Raw genomic sequence first — 16,179 nt, forward strand, 5'->3', positions numbered from 1 at the left:
GTTGCACAATGATGGTGTGAAACACGAGAGAAAATGAGGAACACAAGGAAAAGTCATCTGAAGAAGCAGACAGCTGAGGGAAAGAAGTGAAAGTTGATGATGAAGTCACCGAAAAGAGCAAGAGACTAATCGTGGAAAGACAAAGACCAGAAAAGGAGGACAAAGATACTCTGCAATCGGATAATGCCTAAAGTAATTCAAGTGAGGGTACGGAGACTGGCTGAAGCACACAAAGGGAGACGGAGAGAACGAGTGAAAGACTGACGACAAAGACAAGTTTTTTCTCATGTAAAAAAGCTGATGAGTGGCTGAAGGAAGAGTCCCAGAGTTCCCAGCACACACACCGTCACAAAAACCCATAGGAAGATCCTGTCGATGACCATGGCGACATACTTCCAATCATCCTCCACCTGTGCAGCGGAAAGGAGAAGCATTAACACAACATTCAATAAGATATTTCCATTGTTCGTACGGTAGAACCATCAATAGACCGTCCGATCAGACCAGAAGTCAAATCTTGAATTGACCATAAATATCTATTTGTCATGGTTTTCTTTCCTGTTCATTCAATACTAGAAACCTTCCCAGTGTTTATAGCAGATGCACAAAATGTATTTATGAATGAATGTACGTATATGCTCATTCAACTTTTTAAAAAGTTAACTGATAAGCAGCTTTTAGCCTTTTTTTTCTTCTAAGCATCTTCACATTGTTTTGTAGTACCTACAGCATTTGCACATCTCTGTATTTAGCCCCAATATGGTCAGCCAGGTACAAACAATAAGATCATGGCTGCAGTTACCACAATACTATTGTATGTTCAAGGAGAAGCAACACAGCTATTCAGCATGCCTCAAAGAAAGATCCGAGCCTTGCTAAGAAAAGAGGGAGCTGAAGCACAAACATATCAGGACCATCCAGCGTGTGAGAGAGGCGTACATAAAGCCCTCCCATCTGTGACAAACAACCAGCTTTGCACTCCCTTTATAGCCCCGTAAAAATGGCTTCTATGCTTTTTACTAAGCTAGGTAGAATTTCACCTACTATGTGGAGATAAAACACATGCAGTGTGGCTTTGTTGGGTGATTATTTATGTGCTGTGCATGCTGCAGTGGCAAAACCTGTTCATACCAGCCAGATGGAAAAAAAAAGAGAAAGAATCGTTGGCCCCTGAAAGAGTGGATATTTCTTAAGGTTTTTTTGTTGTTGTTGTTGTTGAAGGATTAAGACTTTGTTTTTGGACCACATTATGATTGAGGCTTGAGGACAAGCATCCGGTAGGTTTGGAAGAGCCTCTTTGATGGCCAAAAGGATTTTGTCTTGGCCATGGAGGGGCTGCTTGCTTTCATTTTGTGTGAATGTCTCTTCTCCCTTGAGGTGCAAACAGTCAAGGTGCACATTAGTAAATCTGGCTGCACCTGCTTCGACTATCTATGAAGGCTTTTATGTCCAACCAAAGCATTTTTTATTTGTTCCTTTCTACACTTCTGCTGTTTGCTATTGTTTTGATTTGATGTAATTCCCTACATGCATCATCACATATCTATTTGTAATGCCAACTAATCAACTGACTGACAGATATATAGTTATAATTTAAAAAAAAACAAACAATAAAAGCTTGCCAGTGTTCTGTGACTCATTCATGTAATCCTTTTGTGGTAGCACTTCACAGCTGTGCATCATGTATGCAGCCGCGCACAGCCGCTTACATGACGCAACTACATTAATTGGAAAAAGAGATGTGATGGGGTTAGACAGCATGAGACACACTGTTATGGTTATTGTGTACTATAACGATTGAGCATTGCTTTTAAAACTTGTACAGCGAACCTTCTACAGTTCAATCGTTCACATCCTGGTATAGAGTTACACAGCCACTGGCTTATTGGTTTAAGAGATTCAGGATGTTGTGAAGGGTGTGACTACGGTACTACAAATACAATCGTCTGGCAGGGAATAGAAAACAAAGATCTGCTGAGATCACTTGTTTCTAACCCCATATTTCACATTATTGTATTTTTTAACTTGTAGTGCTAAAGTGCTAAACAGGGTTCGTTAAAGTGAGTCTTGAAGCACTATGGATTTTGTGCAAAATTCTTTCTGAAGCTACAGTGGGATTTTTTTCCTATTCTATCTATTATTCTTTAATTTGTATTCTTTCTTATCTTTGTTCAATGTGGAGCTGCCATGATAAATGGATTTCCCCATCGCATCCCCTCTCATCGTATAATAGAAGACACTAAAGCATATAAATTAGGAGCCGTTCTCTTCAAATTAATAGTGTTTCAAACAAACACTTTCTTTGGTAAATAGTGAGAAACAGCAATTGTTGCAAGCGCACTTTCATTTCATCTAAAAGCAAATAATGCTTCCTGTGTGATATCAAATCACCATTTTACAGTGTTACTTGACCCTCAGGCAGAAACGTCAGGTCTGCTGGGAAGATGCAACACCGGTACTCCCAAGATGAATCCCAAGATAAAAATCAAGTGACTGCACATTTGAAAAGTGCGCAGTGATCACACTTGAGTTATCACTTTCAGGAATATACACACTCATACCCCTACTGCACGCAGGCTTATGTACCTCTTTGGCTTTGTTGCGTGTCCTCATGTTCTCCGCGATGTACTTCACGCTCTCAATGGCTTGCTTGATTTCTGGTGACACCACAGAAAAGGCGACGACAGCGTTGACCGGCGACGAGGCATTCAGGGGCCTCGGTACCTTGGGTGGGTCCGACTCCTGGGGCCCCTGGCTCTGAGGTCCGGGTGGCGGCGGTGGAGGTGGAGGTGGAGGTGGCGGTGGCGGCACCATCGGAGGGGGAACAGGAGTAGGTACCTCCTTGCCTCTATAGGGGCACCTCCTGTTTAAGTCCCTGTTCGTATCTCGGTTCATATCTCGGTTACAATCACGGTTCAAGTCACGATTAATGTCGCCATACTCCACGCAGTTCATGGAGCCGCCAGCTGAGGAGCTTCCTCCTCCTCCTGTGCCGCTATCCAGCTGTGGACAGGGTACGCCTCCTGTTATCCCTCCCACACTTACACTTCCTGAGCCACTTCCTATACTGTTCTTTCTCTTTTTGTTTGCTCCACTGCTCCCTCCTCCTCCTGTTCCTCCCGTGATGCTGGCAGGTGAGGAGCAGCCCTGGTCGATCGGCCGCCTCATCAGCATCACCCTGGGCAGCACCCCGAGGAACACAGCTCGCACCCACTCGGGCATCGTGTGAGTCATTGGGGTGCGATAGTGGACGTTGAGCACAAAGACAGTGATGACGATGCTGAGCGTGACAAAAATCATGGTGAAGAGGAGGTACTCGCCGATCAGAGGGATGACCAGCGATGTAGAGGGTATGGTCTCGGTGATGACCAGCAGGAACACAGTGAGGGAGAGGAGGACCGAGATGCACAGGGTGACCTTCTCCCCGCAGTCAGACGGGAGGTAGAAGACCAGCACGGTGAGGAAGGAAATGAGAAGGCAAGGGATGATGAGGTTGATTGTGTAGAAGAGAGGCAGGCGGCGGATATAGAAGGAGTAGGTGATATCGGGGTAGATCTCTTCACAGCAGTTATACTTGATGTCGTGTTTATAACCCGGCGCATCGATGATCTCCCACTCCCCACTTTCCCAGAAGTCCTTCAGGTTCACCTAGTGAAATTAGAAATATGAAAAGCTATTTTCAAGAAAAGAAATTAAACCAACTTTTCACAGGACAGATTGCGGACAAAGATAAAAACTGCTCCTATACTGTCTCAGCTCATTAAAGTTGAAATAAAAATGTAATGATCAAGTGTTAATCAGTCCTGTAAATGTCCTTGAAGACTGGTCCTGGAGTGATCACCTGATTGTCTTTCCCTGTAAGTGTTGAAGGATAAAACACTGTTTTTATTCTTCAAGTTTATCTGTAGAAAATATGAAAATCCAGGCGCAGTAGTGGCCTTGAGTTTCGAGAAGTGGACATAGGATCTCAGGTTTACAGGTTCGAATCCCACAGCTGACTGATCAACACTGTAGCCCAGAGTGCTGCACTGTGGCAGCCCGCCGCCAAATCACTGTGTGTATAACTCTTGTCTTTCATTACAAATGTGTAATGAAAGAGTTGATTGGTTAAACAAACTATCGAAACTTGATTTTTCTTTGCTAGAATATACAAATGGAAAGATTTTCATCACTTACATAAGTTATGGTCGATATGTACAGAATTGCAATAAACACTCCCTGCTTTGATGGAGCTGCAACATAAATATTATACAAACTTTTCAAGCACTACATTTCTAGCACTAATAATCATCATACAGGTAGATTTTATTTGTTTGACAGCCTGGGAATTTCTTTTTTGTGACTCAGTCTGTCTCACCTTTGAGCCAATGAGTACCAGGTCGATCTTAGCTTTGTCATAAGTCCAGGAACCGAACTTCATGGAGCAGTTCTGGTAGTCGAAGGGGAAATAGGTAATGTCCATGGGACAGGAGGACTTGAAAATAGCTGGAGGGACCCAAGTGATTGTGCCATCAAACTTCAGCAGAGCCTTGGTCTTGTCTTCCACGAGAAAATCCCCGACGGCACTGTGGGAAAGCATTTTGAAGGGATTTAAAGAACTTTAAACCAAAGGTCAGACAAATTACATCTCATGAATGAAACTCATCATCTAAGACGCTAATGTGTTTTATGTTAACGACAAATGCTGTTCATCTACATGTAGATGTTTGTTTGTGATGCAAAATGTCTCCATTGACAAACGAGCATAATACGACTCTGTGAATATATTTAGATCTGAAGAGATTGAAATAGATATGTTAATGTTTATCAGTGAGGAGGCGGTAAATGACTCAGTCACTCATGATCATTTTAAAAAACCTCGTGATAATGTGAGTTAAACATAAAATGCCATGATATTTGACAAGCCAAACAGCAGAAGAAGCATCAACAAAGACAGACGGAAGTCTGTACATACTCTGCAAAAACAGAGACATTTGTTAGTTTTCTCCAGGTGGCAAGAACAAAGTCGGTTCTGGCCAGGACATTTCATACTTCACGGAAAACTCAAGTGCAGAACTTCTGCAAGAAGCAAAAGTGTGAATATCAGTTCACTTTCCAAAATTAACCACGCCCACTCCAAATTTCTGATCAACCACACAAGTTAATTCTGTCAGAGAAGGAATCGATTTCTCTCTTCTTGCAGAGTATTGCCACACTCAAGGCTTTTTGAGTGTTAAAGTTTAAAAAATCAAGGTGAGCTATCAGGTGAGACAATGGACACAAGTACAAAAGAGGAAAATACACGGAAAGGCAAAACACAGGAAAACATGAGCAGTTCAAAGACGAGGGAAACCCCAAATTACCATAATAACATATGAGCTACTGGACATCCATAGCAATCAAATTGTAAAGATTACAACACAATCCTAAAACTGTTGTGTCTCACAGCATAGCAGAAGATAAAGCAGAATAAAGAGACTTAAAGCATACTTGTTGTACAAGACGATGTCAGGTCTCCAAATCTTATTGGATGGAACTCGGATGAACTCGATCCCGTCATACTCAACGGGCAACCATTTCAGCTTGTAGTCATTCCACACCTATAGAACGTAGAGATGTGGAGATGATGATCAGACACAATTACCATGAGCAAAAAGTACAAAACAGCTTGAACTCACGTGTCGCAGCCACAGGTTGGTTTCCATAATTTGATTCACCTCATCCTGAAAGATCAAACCGTCCACATCAGTCGGGTCATGAATGAGATTTAATGATGACAAAACGATTCTTGGTTGTTATACCGACTCTTACCACTTTAACGAGCTGAGATATCGAGACCTCAAACTCCACAGTAACCGGATCGGACACATTCTCGACTGGACGGATGAACTGGTTGTACCTTCTGAACAACCTTCGAAAGAGTCTGTCCTCAGCTTTGGATGAGAAACAACCTGATCGATCAGGGGAGGAAGATGAAGAAGAGCATGAGGAATGACGATGACAAACTGTAATAAATATTTACATTGAAGCAAGCACTTGTATATTGTATAATCTGTCTTCAGATTCAAGCTTTGTGGAGTCCTCTGGGACCGTAGCTGCTTGTAAATTGAACTTGACTCCAATATTATCTAAAGGTCAGTCACTCGAAAGGGTTTAACATTAACGTCTCCAAAAATAAATATGAGGAGAACTCAGAGATTAATGTTACGATCACATCAGGGATTAAGTTGAACGGCAAGTGAGAAAATAAGAAGCACTGACATGAAGAATGACGGGCAGAAAACGTCACGTTGAATTCTCATTCCTCAGAATATTTACCATTTCATCACTGCTCAAACTGTCTCTTTATATTCAGACACTCGGCAACACACACACACACCCACATACTGTATGTGCTAGACTTGGTTCAAGAGGTGTCTGGTTATGCAGATAGTTTTGTGCAATTTCATCAAATTTTGACACAGAGAGGTTGCCAATTTTATTTCTGTTGGTTAATTTACTTTAAGATCACAAAACAAAATGCATTCATATCCATTATACTTCAGACATGACACCTACATTCAGGGTTTTAGTTTCACTTGTGGTGGCATTACATTTGTACTGTTTGGGGAGGTTACACTGTGGAAAACTGCCACTAGTACCTCTGGTGCTTGTGGTGGCATAGTCCACGCCTGTCCAAGCAGAAAATGCTCCCTCGCTTGGGACAGCACACACTCACGCCACCGGCACACAGAAATACAGTTTGAGTCACTCCAGTGAGCTTCATACCTTAAATCTCACTCCTAAAATGCAGACAATCTCTATTTTTATCTCTTCCTTTCACCCCAATGTTCCTATTCTTCATTCTCTCGTCCGACTTTCTCTTAGAGAGTTTGACCAAGTCATTGACCTTGAATTTTGAACCACTTGACTAATTTTGTTCACGTGCAAAAAACACCAAATGTACGCTTGGAAAAAAAGCAGCAGCTGGAGTCTTCCGCCCCGGCTTTCAAATCAAGAAGTGACACACACATTATAGGACGCAGTACAGATCCATTAAACCTGCACTTAGGGAGCAGAGTGAACCATTTCAGAGATGAAGGTGAAAGTGTTTGGCCAAAAGGGCAAAAAGGGCACAGCCCATATACACAGAAATAGCCATGTTCGCTGGGAAGGTTTATTTTCTTGGCAACAACTAAATAAAATATGGTTCTTTAATGGGACACGTTATCTCTGAATCAGTAAAAAAAAAAAAAAAAGAAGAAGAAGAAAGAGTATAGAAACCTGGTTCAAAACCTCACAGAGATTTTTTTTACCCTTCATTACTTTATTTAATCTTTTTGTTCAAAGTGAGCAATGAAAGAAATATTTTGATAAAGGAGTTTCATGTGACATTTATCCCAACAAACCTGTCCGGGTGCAATTGTCATTTAATTCTTAGTGTTTTGTGTCTCAGAAATGGCATGAAAAGATCATCCCAGTTTGAGTTAAGACTGTTGATTCATACTTTGCAGCTGAAATGATGATGTTGCTTATGTTATAAAAAATCTAATCAATACAACAATCAAACTCACTTATATGTTCATGCAGGTTGGCACAATTCCAAGTGCTTCAGAAAAGAAATTATTCAGTTATAACAAAATAAGGGCATATAAACAAAAACAAAAAAATCAAGAGAAAAATGGAACTAAGGGCAATTAAAAGAAAATATGATACGTGAAATAGAAACCCTTTTAAAAGAAAACTAAACATGATAACGTAAAATGACAAAAAAACAAAAAAGTAAAACCAATTGTACCAGCATGTACACTGTGAGCATGTGGGGGTAAAGGCTGATAGTGATTTTAATTAAAAAAAAAACAACAACTATCAAATAATGTCATTAAACATCCATTTATAGAAACATGTACACACATTTACACCAATGACAAAGGATATGCTATACAAGCTGCTTGCCAAAAGAGTTGAGGGGCTCAGTGGATTGGATATTACAGATTGGATATTGAGATTGGAGATCATACTGCTCCACCAACTGAACCATTTTATAAACCCAAACTCCAAAAATGGATTCATAGAGTTATGGATGGATAAATGATAATTCAGAATAACTGAATGTTTTCAACAACAAAAAAGAGAGACAGAGAGATGAGTGATAACATAAAGCACTTCTTCAAAATAAGTTACATGCTGAAACAAACATTTCATATTCACTGTCCATACAGTAAAAGTCATAAAGCCGCTGCTCAGCTTATTGCCATGGGGAACACATTTAATGAGGATCTGTCAGACATTGCAGCTCAGGGCTGGTCGTAAGTCTCATTTTGGGAGACTACATCATTTCTTCAGGTTCATAAAAGCTATTCTACCTGTCCTGTCGTGGGGGGAAAAAGAAAAAAATCCCTTGCTGTCATGACTGAATTGTAGATATTTGGACGGTGTGTAATAATGGAACCTGCCTAAACATGTCAGTGCCTGATAAGAATAAAGCAGACACACTTTGTAAGTCTTTTAATTATTTCACAATGATATTATTTTGAGCTTGGCTTCCAACACCGCTCATGGGGAGACTCGGCTTACTGAGCAAAAATTTCAATTACTAAAAAAACAACAACACTTATGTAATCACAACATCTGGGGCACCTAAAAACAATGTCTACATTAGACTCCACAACATTTAGTGCCACATGAACAACATGCTGCAGCAAAAAGAGATGCTTTAAAATGGTTGAATCAAATCCAAAGCGAGATGGAGGACATACAGCTGTGTGCATCAGAGAATCAACGAGTCATAATCATAATCCATAAGATGAACAAAAATTAAACCCTATTATATTCCTCCATTATGTTTTGTCCCTTGATTATTCTCAGCTGCTTTGTTTTCAGTCAAACACAACATCCCGATCAGGTTAATCACTTTGATTAGGTTTTTTTTTTAAATGTTTAAACGCAAATATATTTTACTGCAGCGGATATAATACAAAGAAAAGCATTGTTCTCATTCAATAAAAGAACTAAAACATATCAGCGAGTAAGAAGTTGAAACTCTCATAAAGTTTTCTCAGGTCATTTGCAGAGGCGAGTTGAGCCCTAAAGCTTAATGAAAAGGCCTTCCTCAGGAGACGCTCGGGTAATTTCAGCTCTTGGTACCTGCCTTAAAACCTGGCCACCGCTCCCTGAATTGCTTCCCTGTCAGAAACTTGCTTAAGCCTCTAATTGGGCAAGGGAAAACCAGGGCAATTATAATCAGGCAATTAATTGAACCTTTTGTTCCTCATGACAAAAAAAAGCTCTTTTTTTTCTTCTTCGTCTGCCAACAGCGAAAGTGCTGCCAGTCTCCCCTCTAAATCCTCCTGTTTGTTCTTACAGAAGATCTTAAGTAAGCCGAATTTAAAAGTTAATTATAACCTTTGCACTTTCAACTCATGGCTGATCATACTCTTAGCTGCCCAACACCCTCCTTGGTGTTTAATGTGGGGATTTAATTTGTAGACGTGTGCCTGTGAACAGCCAAGGTTTAAAAAAACATTAAATGGTTGAGGATGATCTAAACCTCTCTTCCACAAATGGACATGTCTCTCTTACAAAGGCCAGGATCACAATAACAAGTTTTGTATTTTTCAACCTCAAAATTTGTATTGTGCTATTTATTACTTTTTCATTTCTTAACCTTTGATTACTGTATTTCTACTTTTTACATTACAGTCATTCTATCAACTCACCCAAGTAGTGTGTTTTTCATGGCACCACTTTGGAGCTGAATGAAATCCTTCGGATGTGCCTCAGTGACAGTACGTCATGCCAATGTTTTCCTGGTTTAATATTCTCATTTAAAATAAGCATGTTAAGATGTTGAGACGCAACATGCATAAATAATGTTGGTGATGCAATAAGGCCCAATTGAATAACCAAAAACTGCTTTCGGCGTCATCATCGACTCGTATGTGTCTACAAAACTAATAAGTTGGTAACCACCGTAGACACCGCAGCATTTGTCTCTGATCATCAGAATCACATGAAATCGGCTTGGCGGACATGTTTAATTTTACCAGACAAGTGCTCTCCATCCTTCTCCCCTCTTTCCTGTGTCGGATCCAAGTGACGAGGCTTTGTACCCACGAAGCCAAGTCAAGCGGTCATGCATTTCACCCTTAAAAAGCCACATTGATTTGGAATTAGCAAGCCAAAACTGTGAGCCTGCTTTTGTCGCTTGTGGCTACAGGACCTGAAAGCTGCAGAGAAAGCCTGTGGCCTGTGGGAGACTCTTTGATCAGGCATGTGCTTAACAGGATGAGCCTGGGAGCCAATGGTGGACACTCTGGAAGAACTAATTACCCTCCAAAAATACACACTCGCACACAAAGACACACACTGACAGTGAGTGAGAGTGCGTCGAGATAGGAGGGGGGAAAGTGACAGCAAGAACAAGCACAGAAAAGCTAGATAGCGTGTCTGTGCTCTCCAGGGTTTTGGATGGCCTGAGTGTGACATGCTGAGTGACGCACAAGAGGAACCACAGTGATTACTGAATTTGCTGTGACTATCCCTTTAAGCATATGGCGCTTTAGCCTATGAGTGTGCTCATTTATGAGGGTTCACCGTGCATATATGCCGCTATGTGTCTCCGCCTTTGTACGCACATGTTCCTATTTATGTACAGTGTGTCCGTTCACCTTTGATTTGACTCACTCTGAACAGCAGATGATTTTTTTTTTTTTTCATTGATGCATGAAATTCAATAGCTCATTGCCTCCATGCTTTCATCAGAGTAGATGTGGGCGTTTAGAAGCTTTATTCCATGCATACGTTATGAGACATTTTAAGTAGTTTTTACATATAAACTGCTAAAAATAGTCTGATTCAAAGCGTTAAATCTCAACAGCTAAAAATAGAGCATAATTCCTCCTTAAAAGATCTATGGTATTGCTTATGCATCTTCTGTCACAGTAACATCTGAGACATGTCAGCATGTCCTGGGTATAAAATTACCACACTGATGATGTTGATTTTCTTCCCTCTGGATGCTGATAACATAAAAACAAGCTTTCAGATGATGTTCTGGTTATTGGAGACATCTCTCTATTCCCAATCAAATAAATTCTCAAAATACACAGAATAAATGGAAAGAAACAGTAATGAAGTTAAATTTGCCACATACATCGGAAAAAAGAAAAGACTGTAGAATCTAATAAAAACAAGATGGGCTCGGTTAAAGGTACAACTTCTGAAACTTTGGAAAAGTCCAGCATATTTTTGACACGCCATCAGTGAAGTCTGCAAGTTAGTGTGAAAACTTGTTATGAAAGTAAAAAAAAAAAATTATGAGAAACCAGCAGATACCCAAAAGAGCATCATGACTTTTGAAAAAAACCAAAAAACAATTCAAAGTTCCAAATGAAAACCTTTGTAGCTTAAACGGTTGAAATTTAAAGTTGTAAAGCGTATAGCTCTGTCCAAGGCTCCAGATGCAATGAACAACTACAAAGGAGATGGATTACACAAAAGACCAATTCCACCAGGCTCCACATCGTTGTGGCCTGAATCGTGTTCTGTCATCATCACAGACCAAAACTGCTTGTAATTCAAGTCAGTAGACAACACTAAATGGTTTTAAGGAAACAACTTCAGGGAAAAAAAAGAAAGTCTTTCTTCCATCTGAGGACAACCTCATCTCCCTCCAGCTTTCTATTTCTCACCTTCCAGCCCTCCATCATGAAGTGTGACTCAGTTCATTGCCAGCACAGAAGACCAGGATGTCCCCAAGGAATCAGGCAGCAGGGCTGTCTGGAGGAGGATTTGTGTGAGTGTGTATGTGTTTGGGGGGGGCCTTGCTGGTTTAAGCCAATCCATAAGGGTTGGAAGAAGGGCTGGTACTTTCACAGCATGTGTGAGGGAACGAGCCAGAGTTTGGTTGCAATAATCACATGACAATCGCGTTAAGAGGATCCTCAAGCCACCACACAGTTCTTAAGCCACACACACACACACACACACACACACACACACACACACACACACACACACACACACACACACACACACACACACACACACACACACACACACACACACACACACACACCGCCACACACACACACACACACACACACACACACACACACACACACGCACAAATTGCCTGTCAGACTTTAATGCAACTATATTGCTTCTGGGAGGGAAACCAGAGCTGCTCTGTAGATCCAAGCGAAGCTCATATCAACATTTAAGTCGAGCAAGGAAGCAAATCTGCTGGATGACGCTGCGACGCATCAGGCGACTCTACTCAAGTGCATGAACGTAACATAGGATTAACACAAACCACGTGTTTTGCAGTCAAAGTAGAAAAAATGTTTATTCTTGACAAACCGCTTTCATCAAGTCAAGTCATTCACATTTTAATGTGTTTTTTTTCAATTAGCAGCCTTCATTTTCTCCACTCCTCGTCGCACCCAGCAACGCATCATAACGTATTTAATCGCACACGAAAGAGAGATAGCGGGTCAAGCCTGCCACATCGGCAACATCACATCAGTATAATGCAGGCATGGCTGGACGGACATCTTGCTCAGCTAGTTTTGCTGAAGCAACTGCTTCCAGTTTCATTCATCCTTATCACTCAGTCTCTAACCAGGAGCCAGTCCAGCCTTAAAATATGCTGCTGTGAACTGAACTTCATTCAACAGAATGCGACTTCATTTCAAATTTCATGGCTCCAACTAACAACCACATCCTGTCCAAAAAAAAAAACCCAACCTAATTTCCCACCTCGAAGCTACTCCAACCAGATTCTATTTTTGACCAAAATATTCTATGAAATCCTGTGAAATGCAGGATCAGCAGCTCATCTTTTATAGGAGCAAATCACTCGATCCGGGATGGTTGGAAACAATACCTTCTGCAGGCCCACTAATCAGACCTCCATAGGGTGTGTGTGTGTGTGTGTGTGTGTGTGTGTGTGTGTGTGTGTGTGTGTGTGTGTGTGTGTGTGTGTGTGTGTGTGTGTGTGTGTGTGTGTGTGTGTGTGTGTGTGTGTGTGTGTGTGTGTGTGTGTGTGTGTGTGTGTGTTCATGCACTTATCTGCATACACAGCCCCGGTTCAAAATTACATAAAAGCCCACACAGTCAGTGAGGGATTGGCGAAACACGGAGAGGGAGGGATGGAGGATGGAGTGGGGGGTGGGGGGAAAGGTGAGGGCAAAATCCTCTCGTTTTCTCTCTCCTTTTTTTTTTTTTTTTTTTTTTTTTTTGCTCCAAGAGCTGCATTAACCGCCTCTAACTAGCGAGCGCACAGCGTGGATTTTCTCTCTCTTGAGCAGAATCTGCTCTGCTGTGAGAGCATTGACTCTGTCATCCTTTCAAGGCACTGTGTTCTTTAGAAATGCACTCGGTTCAAGGGCAAAGCGGCAAAGCAGCTGGGTGTAGCAAATCTCTCCAGCTGAAGGGAATGACAGAAAGACGCATAGAAAGAGAGAATTAAAGGCCTTCATCCCACATTCTACATCGCACAAAAATACTTCCACTCCTCCAAGTATTCAGGTTGCAGGATGTGTGGAAGCATTGTCTTTCTTGCGTTAGAAAGTGAGTGGTGGTTCTGGAGTGGGGTGTGGGGTAGGGGTAGGACTCTAAGACCACCTGTGTGCTATAAGGGAAAAGTAATGGATAAGACACATATGCATGGTTGTAAGTGAATTATTTGCTCATTATTACAATTTATGACTGAACCAAGAACTCAAGAAAATGTTTTAATAATGTGTGTTTAATTAGGATGAAAAGGAGAAATAACATGTATTTGTGCTCAACAAATCAAGGAGTAGATCGCTTATAATGACATACAGTATATTTAATAGAGCTCCTGTAAGCTTTCTCACGTTTGCATTTGATTAAGTTACATGTTTTTCTGCTAAGTGAAAGTTGGCAGGTGAAATAGTCAAAGCTATTCTTAACTTAAAACTGGAACAATATGTTCCACATTTCTGTTTATGAAAATTGCTCAACAAACAGGCAATCGCCATGTAAAAGCTATATCGGTACACTGTGTGCAAGTTAAGCGGTCTGCTGCTGTGAGGAAAAGGTCTTCATTGCAGTAACACAATGCTGCACCAGTAACTTGGTAAGTAATTCCAACTGCACAACTTTATAGAAGTTCACCTGGTGCTATCCAGCAGGGCAGCCATGTTAGCTATGGACTCTTCACTAAATAATATGTGAAGCTTCTCACAAAGAATGACACTATTTTGATAAATAGTTTTTACAACCAGCCACCTATAATCTGTTCCAAAAGCTGAAATTTGAAGTAGACCTCTTGTTTGTTTGGACTACAAAGGGTGAGAACAATCTTCTTATGTTGGTAATACGCCTTGGATTTTATTTATGTGATATAATCAACATTAATGCTTGGTATCGGTTTCACAGTTTGTCATTCATCAATCCAGCTTCTTTGCTGCTTCAACCAATTTAGGGTCGTCTGAAGCCCCAGGTGAGTAAACTGCATCGGTCAGTAATGTTCAATGTTGTTAAAGTGGAGTCTAGAAACTTTATCAACCTAAACATCCACATATAAAAGATGCAGAAGCACACCTGTGTGGCAGGCATAAAGATATAGAAATAGCACCAAATATTCAGAACAAGGACACTGCCAAAAAGTATATTACCACTTTAAAGGGGATTATTAACTCTCCCACATATGCTGTGAACTCCCACCGGTGGCAGCACGCTCTGAAGAAAGTTCTGTCTGCGTTTGTGGGAGTGAAGAAGTTCAAATTCAGGATTAAAATAAGAGCCAAGTTTCATGGGAACATGGCACAAAGTTTACTTTAAAGCGCTTATCTGCTCTTTGTTTTGCCACAGGTCTCCAGGGAGCCATTTGAGGCCCCCCTCTTCACAATCTGCTGTTTTTGAAGCTCGGGAGACTCTGGAAACTTCACTGAAGCACAGAGAATCAAAAATAAAGACGTATATGAGGGTGTGACGTTACACATTAGAGAAATAACCAAGATGTAACTGAGACTACCTGCCAGTTTTATCAAGCTGTGTGTAAGTACAGAAAAAAACCTCTTCCTCTTCTGCACAGATTACCCACAGATAGCAAACATGGCTTTAATTACACTGGCAAGCATCTGTTTGTTGTTATGCCCCGAAGCAAGACACCCTGTACCTGCAGCTCTGAGGCTATAATGGGATTCACTGAAGCTAACCCTGACCTCTGGCCCCTTGTGGACCCAGCGCCTACACATCCGGAGAATCCAGTGCAGACAGAATACACAGTCGTGGTATAGGAATGTATGTCATTCGTATGTTGGCTCATTTTCTTCATGGATGGCTGCTCCACAGTGGCGCCAGGGCCCAAAGCATCAGCTATAATGCCACATGTCACAACCCACAGCATCATTTCTTGGCAAAGACTAACCACAGATTACATATTGAAACATCATGTCTGAATTATTGAATCCCAGCTGGATTCCTTCCCCCATCCTCACTGATTGAACTTTGGAAAACACACAAGGTGGTATATTTTAACACATAGGTGGGGTTTGTTATTAGCTCAGGACTACTCCTAATTGATAATGTTAATAACGGGTTCAAAACTGTGCATAACTTAGTATTTTCACATTGAAAGTGAAGCTGGGCTCTTGCTGTGCTGCTGTAGCAGGAGGTGCGCTCCTCAACACTCACAACAAGCTGCAATATTTTACCAAATGTCATCCCTTCTATTTGTCATCACAGACTGCCCTTCAGCGTAGAAACGCAACTCGGTTCAAGTTTTGCTCTCTTCGGAGGAAATCCTGTATTGTTGTTTTTTGTTTGTTTTTTTTTGCTTTGTTTATTTTGTTGTTGTATTTTTTTAGGGATGGGGGGTGTTTTTCCTATTGAACATGAACAAGCCGCTTGTCTTCACGCCGAAGCGCGCAAAGGAGTGGAAGTGAGGTGAAGTGGTGAGATCAAGATGCCCATATCTGAAGTGACAAGCAATTCGAATAAAATGTTCTGACAGTACACCTAAAATAACGGGTAAAGTGGTACTTTTTTATTTATTTATTTTTTTTCAGTTTCAAGTGGTGCATCGACGCACAGAGCAACGCGTCTTACCTTGCGCTGCGAGGAGCGCCAGCAGGAGGACGCCTGTTAATTTCCCGGTGAAACTCATCGATTCATCGGCGCACGGCGACGATTTCTTTAAGCGGGTTAAAGCTGATGCCGAACAACGAAATCGCTGTATGTAGAAGC

At 41.2% G+C, this 16,179-nt stretch overlaps 1 protein-coding gene across 1 annotated transcript; it reads right to left on the reverse strand.

Annotated features, from left to right (window-relative positions):
* Positions 1-284: 284 nt before the first annotated feature.
* LOC308134842 (neuronal acetylcholine receptor subunit alpha-3-like) lies at positions 285-16,099 on the reverse strand (the record flags this gene model as incomplete). The annotated part of the gene is made up of 7 exons (XM_080502672.1): positions 285-410; positions 2,587-3,648; positions 4,358-4,565; positions 5,470-5,579; positions 5,658-5,702; positions 5,791-5,930; positions 16,042-16,099. 7 exons carry the CDS (start codon positions 16,097-16,099, stop codon positions 285-287), a joined length of 1,749 nt encoding a protein of 582 aa, XP_080358798.1.
* Positions 16,100-16,179: the final 80 nt, after the last annotated feature.

Source organism: Blennius ocellaris, assembly GCF_963422515.1.
Source record: "Blennius ocellaris genome assembly, chromosome: 9".
Lineage (NCBI taxonomy): Eukaryota > Metazoa > Chordata > Actinopteri > Blenniiformes > Blenniidae > Blennius > Blennius ocellaris.